Here is an 8579-nt window from a genome sequence, read left to right as displayed (position 1 = left end):
AGGCGTGAGCCACCGCGCCCGGCCCCAAATGGTTTCTTGTTTACCTGTGGTCCACATTTGGGTAAAAGCTACCAAGAGCACGTTACATGAAAACAACTTAAGGTAAACACATAGGTTACGTAGGCACCGAAGGGAATTTCATGCTCATCAGTGTTTTATCATCTTTCAATAACATCCTCACTCTTAAATTTGTGGTCATATTTTCCTTAGTTTCAGCATCTTTGCGTTAACAGTACCTTTCCTTTCAAGAACTAAATTTGGGAGGCAGGATACAAGAATGAGTCTAAGAGGGAAAGCTCTGGCGTCAGAAGACCTAGGTTTAAATGCCAACTCTGTCACTGGGCAACTTGCCAAGTGCCCCTTGCAGGCCACAGTGCCCCTACCTAGAGCCGGGCTGTGGCACCTGCACCTTCTGGGGGAAGGGAGGATAAGTGAAGCCAGCCATTTGAAGTGCGGATGCTGTGCCCTGCATGTGGACAGTGTTCACAGCAGCAGCTACTGTCATGACGGTAATGTCACTGGTATGCAGGAAATGTCTAGACATGTGACGCTATGTTCATTAAAGGGAAAGGCTAACAGGAATAGAAAAAGCACCTTATGTTTGTTTTTACTATATAAAAACAGCGCTAGCTATTTAAATGTTTGAATGACCCTCCCACACATGCACGAGTTTTCTGCAACTGTGAAGCCTGCTGTGGATGCATTTATGAAAAAGCTCAGGTATGTTCCGTCCTTAGCAGTTTCCAACCTATGCGTGCTGTAAGGCAAAGTAGTTAGAAGACACACTCCACACCTGGAGTTTGAGGCTGCCTACTGGGAGTTGTACTGAGGTGACATTCGAGCCCTGGATGGACACCGGGAGCAGCAGCTGAGCAGTTTGTGTGGTCAGTAAAGCCTGGGGCTGAGCGACAACGGCAGGTGGTGGCTGTCCCTGGGAACTCACGTAAAACTGTGAGACGACGCTCTGCTGCTCCGCCTGGGCCACGGGGACCTCTTGCTTGATAACTACGGCCTTTTTGGCAACAAGGGTCTGGCCACCTGTAGAGACAGGCTGGGCTACAGGGTGGCTGGCCCCCGGGACAGGCTGCCTGGAGCTAGAGCAGTCAGGGAGCGAGAGCGAGGTCTCGTCTTTGACGCAGGAACCGACGCTGCCATGTTTCTGATCTGCCTTGTTGACAGAATGCGCTGGGGCGCTGGGCTGGGGTTCCAGCGGCCGTTGCTGCTGCCCTCGTTTTTCAACCTCGAGCTGCATTTTCAGAACTTCCACAAGCTTCTGCTCTTGTTCCAGTTTCCTCTTTAGCTCTTCGATCTGCTTCTCTTTCTCCTGGAGCTTGCGGTCCTTCTCAGCCGCGTCCAGTTCCAGGTTTGACAGGGTGCTGCTGGTGGGGCTCAGGCTGTCCTCGTTGTTTGCCACTCTCAAAGGAGAGGAACACAGGAACTGTGAAGGAGACATCATGGTCATAATCTCGGTGAAAGTGTCCGCCATGCTCGTGTCGTCGGTGCTGAGGCTGGACTGTTCGGAGGGAGCCGGCGAGACTGGCAGAGGGGAGTGAGCATTTTCCACCCGGGCAACGGTGCTGGTTCCGACAGATGGCAATTCTGTCTTGAAGGTGGAGACTGAGCTAGTCACGGCGTTATGTAGTGTTGTGACCGGCAGTGCCACGGTCACTTCTGGGTTATTGGTGACGATGGCTGACGATGACACTGCCACGATGCTGCCAGCAGCAAGGCTGCTGCTGTTCACTTCCTGGTAGGGTTTCAGGCGTTCAATGAGGTCCGGTTTGGTGCCCGATACCGGCAGACCCCTTAACTTCAGTTCTGTTTTCAGTTCTGATACCTGGAGGTACAAACAAAGCAGATCTGTTGGTATTGTAACTTTCTGACAACTTTGTGGTACACTTCTGTGATGGGAAAGGTACCCACGTCTGCCAGACGACTCCACGTTACTGCGTATCTGAAAGTGGGACCGTTTTTCTTTTGACACAAACACATACAATTACACACCTGAAGCACTGGGAAGGCCAGTGATAACGTAAGGGTTTTTAGAGGGCAACTCCTCTTTTACATCAAAGAAAAGACATACTACCCGGAATGATGATGACGATAACAGCTACATTTACTGATTAGCTGCCATGTGCAAGACACTGTTAGAAGCGCTTTATTCTTTCAGCTAGTCTTCACATGACCCCATGAGGGGTCAGTATCATTCTTCTTCCCATTTGACAGATGAGGAGATCAAGGCAGACAGGTTGAAGCACTCGTCCAAACTACCACAGACAACAGAAGGCTGAGCTGGGACAGAAACCCAGGAAGGGTGGCCCTGGAGCTTACGTTAACTGTTACATTTTCCTGCTTCTCCCAAACTTGGCATTGAGCAGGGAAGAAAAAAAAATCACAGCCTCTGGAATCCAACAGAACTGGCAAGGTGTCTGCACACGGTACATGCTCAGTAAATGATAGTTATTATTGGTCATTTAAAAAGAAATTAATGGAAGTAAAAAGAAAAGTACCTCTATAAAGATTATCCTATTGTTGGGAAAGTTAACATCTATTGAAAACTACTGACATCTGCTAGACAAACCTGGCAAACCATTTACATTTCTGTGGTATTCATGGGTGAATAAGCTATACTTGGAATTATCACCTTTAAGTCATCCAAGCTAGAAGGCAGAGGTCCCGGCTTTCTCACAGGAGCAGGTGTGTTCTGTCTTGGTGTGGTAGGTGTGGTATTGTTCAAAGCTGAATTCCCACTGTTGTTGTTTTTGTCACTGAGTGGCCTTCAAAAGAAAAAGAAAATTAGAGTTTATAATAAAATAATTTCTAGATTTGACATTTCCTCTATTAACACTTTGACTAACTTATAAAGAGAAAAATACCACGGTTATGGATTGGAAGACTCAATATTGTAAAGACGCCAACTAAATCAGATCCCAGTAAAATCCCTGCAGGTTTTTGTTTGCTTGTTTGGTGGAAATTTAGACGGCGATTTTAAGCTTTATGGAAATGCCAAGGACCAAGAATGGCCACGGCATTCTTGAAGAAAAGCAAAGCTGGAAGAGTCACACCACCAGGTGTCAATGTATATTACAAAGCCAACTGTTCCCACGGTGTGGTGCTGAGGCAAGGACAGAACAGACAAGTGGGCGAGAATGGAGAATCCGCAAACAGACCCCACGTACGTGGGCCCTCATGTTACCAAAGATATGATACTGCAGTGCAGTGGAGGAGAGTGGTCCTTCCAGTGACTGGGGCTGGGCCCAAGTGGATATTCTCACAGAAAAAACGTGGCTCTTGATCGACTCCTACCTCGCATCATTCTCCAAAATCTAAATGTGAATTATGAAAGCAATAAAGCTGTTAGAAGAAAACTTAGGATAATCGTGGCCTTTGGTTAGGCAAAGATTCCTTAAACAGGACATAAAAAGCACCAAGTAGTAGGGACCCCTTTAAGACAGTGAAAAGTCAAGCCACAGAACAGGACAAGATATCTGCGATACACATTTCTGACAAAGGCCTCATCTAGAATATTACAAGTTAGTAAGAAAAACACAGAAAACCCAATGGAAAAATGAGTTTTCCCATTTTTGGACAGATATAGCACCAGAAAGTATATCCAAATCGTCAACAATTATGTGAACAAGGGCTTAACCTCACTAGGTATGAGGAAAATGCAAATGCAAATCATGACAAAACAGCCTTGCACACCCAGTAGAATTGCTCTGACGAATAAGACTGATGATACCAAGTACTAAGGACAACCAGAACGCTCATACGCTGCTGGCAGAAGTGTGAACTGGTGCGTCCACTGGTGCGTCCACTTTTTAAAACTGTTTAATATACTAAAGAAAAACATCTGTCCTATGATCCAGCATTTCCATTCCTAGACAGACATGTGACAGAAAGACATACATATGTGTACCAAAAGATACAGACTAGAACATTCATTATGGCCCCAACTGGAAGCAACCCACCTATCCATTAAGAGTATGATGGAAGCGTACATTTATGGTACAGTCATACACGGAACATTAACCAGAGATGAAAATTAACTACTGCTATCTGCACCAATAAAGATGCATGAGACAAACAGTGTTCAGCAAAAAAAGCCAGACACTAAAGTGTGCTATAAGATTACATTTATATAAAGTTCACAAACAGGCAAAACTGATCTTTGGGGATAGAAGTCAGGATAGTCACTAAGAGCGGACCTAAAAGGGGCTTTTGGGACACTGATAATATTCCATTTCTTGGTTTGGATGGTGGGTAGAGGGGTGTATTTACTTTGGCATCAATTTTCACTTATAATTTATAGACTTCTCTGTATGTAAGTTATACTTCAATTTAAAAAGTTTATATAAAAGAAATTGGTGCATCAGTTGTCAAATTCTAAAGTCAGGTGCTTTGCACTAATTTCCCTAAGCCCCTTTCCACGTCAAAGCCAGATCCCTCCTCAACATCTTCCAGCTGTGACACTCTTGGCTTCCTTTTCTGATGGTTGATAGCTATTAAAGGTACACATGACGGTTGACACTACAGCCAATCCCATCGCAGCCTCAGGCTTCCCTGTCACATACAAAGCCTTTGGTGCTGAAGCCAAAGAGACTTGGAATTCCACCTCCTGAAATAGGGATCTGAGGTGACAATGCTCATGGGTGACAGCCAGTTGGATGAGCTTTATCCAAGAAGGTTCAGGAAGCCTGTGGTGGAAGCCAACGCTGGCTCTGTCAACAGCTCTCTTTTTTTTTTTTTTAGACAGAATCTCACTCTGTTGCCCAGGCTGGAGTGCGGTGGCATCATCATAGCTCAGTACAACCTCACACTCCTGGGCTCAAGTGATCCTCCTGCCTCAGCCTCCAGAGTAGCTGGGACCACAGGTGCAGACCATCACACACGGCTAATTTTTCCTATTTTTGGTACAGAGGGGGTCTTGCTCTTGCTCAGGCTGGTCTAGAACTGAGCTGAAGCAATTCTCCTGCCTTGGCCTCCCGCAGAGTGTTAGGATGACAGGCGTGAGCCACAACCAACACCTGTCCAACAGCTAACTTTTGACATTCATCTTGAGGTCTTTTTAACCTGCCTGAATTCTGCTGAAATTAAACATAGTTTTTGAGATGAAGTTTGGATGAAATGACAAATATTGTATATATCATTATTCTCCTTTCTAAAAATTCAACTTTTAAATCTCGTATTACGAGTTATAAAAATATTTTCTTTAAATCAATGTTTCTCAACATAATTTTCATTCATTATTATCCCCCCAAGGAGGCTTTTAGACATTTTTTTCCAAATTGCCCTCTCCCTGAAGTTTCAACACCACAGATATACTGCACGCGTCTATGTATCGTATACATGTCTGTGCTTTATTACATAAAAGAGCAGTGTATCTCTCCCGAACCACTTCGTGCTCCCTTGTAATATCATCCCTTTGAGAATGCACGATTTAAAGTAATTATTCTATTCATGCTATCTTTTTGGTTGAGATTCTACAATATTATGATTAAGAGTTTGGTGTTTAACCTATTTCTGTTAAAGACTGAATTAATCTATTTTTCTGTTAAATCAATGGAGACTAAGCTAGGGGTAGCTGACGAATGTGATCACTGTGCAGGTGAGAGACCTGAAGTTCAGAGGGATGACGTGGCCTTCCAGGACCTTCCGTGCCCTTTCAGTGAGCGCGGACAAACTGGGTTTGACTAGAGCCTAGTCTCTTCAGGCTTTTGTCCGTCCGTGGTATCAAAGGCTGCACCATACAGGTAAAATCCCACTCCTACGGACACTATAGGACTTTCAGTTTCCTGGAATTTTGGTGAAGTTAAACAATGTGTTAGAAAACAAGGTCTCCGTTTTTAGGATCTGGAAATCAAACAGGACTCATGTTCAGTCTTCGTGAGGTGAAACAATACCCAAAAGTGAGTGTTCTCGTCTCCTACTAGTTCCTGGATCTTTTTGTATGATACTGCCCTTGGGTGGGCTTGGTTATTGTAGCGGTGGGAATGTCTGAAGAGCAGAGTGGAACTGAGGCCTTAATGGAAGACAAATTGTTAGGAGTTCAGCTGCTGCACTCCTCAGGTGTGTTCTTCCCATCTACAAGGATGGCCCACACAGCCAAGTTCTTCCACTACAAAAAAGACGGTTTCATAGACGGATAGCGCGAAAAATCCTTTTATGGGATTTTCAGTTGCGCAGTTTCCTCATCTGGGAACGGGGTCAACAGCAGCAATTCCTCCTGGACTTACAGTGAGGATGGCATGAGGAGTTAGGCACAGTGCCTGGTGCATTGTAAGGATAACAGTAAATAGCTCTGAGCCCGCTGTTACCGTCATTATTGTTGGTGGCCAATGCCAGAGGAGGGTGGCGGTGGAGGATGCCTCCCGGCGCCCGGACAAAGTGTCGAGTAGCGGCAGTTTGTCTCTGATTCTCTTCCAGTTCTCTGTGGCCTTCCCTGGGTCCCTTCCAACGTCAACAGTTCACTCGGGCCTGCTTGCTCTTAAAATAATAACATGCTACAGAATTCCTTCTCCTTTATCTCCATGCCCTGATTTTTAGATTTAATAAGGCCTGAATTACTAATAGGTTTAATCTTTCTTAAGATATCTGAATCCGAAGAGGAAAAAAAGGATTGATAATCATTTGCCTATGAGAAGGTGTTTCTTAACAGAGAAGCTTTTCAGTGGGTTTTGAATCCCTTTCTGCTCCTAGAAAACAGGGGCTGCCTATGGCGGATGCTGAGTTTACACGTGAAAACACAAGTTTCTACAGGCACATGAGCATAAACCGCACGGCTTGATCACGGAGAACAATTTTTCCTTGTAATGACCGAGCTTTTGCATCTTTTTCTAGAGTTGAATGCCAATTGTACTTTCTCCTGAAAAGTTAGGGAAATTATATGTTTCTTAGAAAAAGAAATATTGGGGGTGGATATCTAGAAATTTCCTTCATTACATAATTACAATTAGCTATGGATGTCTTGCTATGACTTTGGTCTCAGGAACTATCAGAACTCACGGCCTTCTGTCCCTCACAGTTGGGTTCAAACTTTGGAAGCATCTTCCTTGTCCACAGCTGCTGGTCCCCGAGAATTCAACTGTCTGTGGAAACACCCTCTGCACGGTCAGCGCCCTTCCGTCGTCGCATCCGTCGACACCAGGATATAACTTTCTCTCCTGCGTGTCGGCCTCACTGTGTAGCACTGCCCTCTGCCACAGCGAGGAACGTCTTCTGCTCAACCGCAGGTACCTCCAGACACCGGCTCTACTCAGTTTTGTCTTCCACTTGTCTTAAAAACAAATTGCATTTTCTGCTCAGGAGATTTTTCTCACCGTCCAGTACACAGGCCCCTGCTTACTCCTTCCTCTGCACTAGCGCTCGCGTCGCTGCCCTGTGCTGGGAAGGGCCTTCCCCAGATAAATATCCTGCCTCTCCTTGACCATTCCAGGTTTTATGCCCACCTGTCTCTTCTTTTTAGCGTTACGCCAGGCCTTACACGCTGTATGCTTATCTAGAGCATCTAATACTGTTTTGAGTACACAACAGGCAAATCTTTCCAGGGTGAATAACTGTGAAAAGGCATTGCTAACTTGTAAAAGTTCAGAACCTATTCTGGAGGACAGAAACAAAATGAAAATAATCATTGAGCAGAAATAAATCACAACATCCAACCTTCAGTAATTTACGGTTCCTCATAAAAAACCCTAGTGCAGCCAGCAGTGACTCCCTCCCCCCGCCACCCGTACTTGAACGGCGCAGGCAGGATGGTCTGGTAGTTGTAGTGCTGCTTCTGCTGGCTCAGGATCTGCAGCTGCAGGAACAGTTGCTGCTGCTGGAGCAGGCGGGCGTAGTTGGAGTCCATCTGCGGCTCGTTCTTCTCCCCTTTCTGATCTGGTGGAATGTATTGGTGGTACTTCAACTTCTTCACCCGTGGTTTGGGATCTTTGCACTTTTTGCTACGGTGCTTGTCGTTTGGATTCTTGGGATGGCTTTGCTATTTTTGAGAAAAAGAAAATAAGAGCATTTAAAGAGATGTCACCACATGAAGTCTATTCTGTGTGCCTAAATGATTTGAAATTAAAAAGCAATGTACCTTAGAAACAGGTACAGACACTTTGGAAAGCAACGTGCTAAATACATTTCAAGAGCCATGGCAAGCCTGAGCAAGAGCGAGGTTTTATCTCTACAAATAATAGACAAATTGGCTGGGCGTGGTGGTGCGTGCCTGTAGTCCCAGTTTCTTGGGAAGCTGAGGCAGGAGGATCACTTGAGCCCAAGTAGTTCAAGGTTACAGTGAGCTATGATGAGGCCACTGTACTCTAGCCTGGGTGACAGAGCAAGACCCTGTCTCAAAAAAAAAAAAAAAAGGCACCATGACATCTGCATATTTACTTTGACTGGGACATTTTCCCCTGCAGGGTTGCTCCCTTAGGGTATGGGCAGGATGCTCCGCCCAGCATTATCTATTCAAACTCGGCAAACATTCACCTTGGGTCTCTGTGCAGACACACTGCCAAGCGCTTACATAGATTATCTCATAGTGATAATATACAATGGGGAAGAGATTAAGTATACTTCACTATAACCATGTA

At 45.2% G+C, this 8579-nt stretch overlaps 1 protein-coding gene across 2 annotated transcripts in view; it reads right to left on the bottom strand.

Annotated features, from left to right (window-relative positions):
• Positions 1-8579, bottom strand: part of MKL2 (MKL/myocardin-like 2) — a 165882-nt gene that overhangs the window by 13049 nt on the left and 144254 nt on the right. For both annotated transcript variants that reach the window (XM_012647813.1, XM_012647815.1), the window contains 3 exons: positions 7734-7981; positions 2645-2777; positions 794-1837 (listed from right to left, as the gene is read on the bottom strand). In XM_012647813.1, coding sequence (XP_012503267.1) covers positions 794-1837; positions 2645-2777; positions 7734-7981 — 1425 coding nt within the window. The remainder of the gene's footprint in view (positions 1-793; positions 1838-2644; positions 2778-7733; positions 7982-8579) is intronic.

The sequence above is a fragment of the Propithecus coquereli genome, unplaced genomic scaffold, assembly GCF_000956105.1.
Source record: "Propithecus coquereli isolate 6110/MARCELLA unplaced genomic scaffold, Pcoq_1.0 Scaffold27, whole genome shotgun sequence".
Lineage (NCBI taxonomy): Eukaryota > Metazoa > Chordata > Mammalia > Primates > Indriidae > Propithecus > Propithecus coquereli.
Note: the sequence above shows the minus strand (reverse complement) of the source record. Positions and strands in the feature narration are given on the sequence as shown.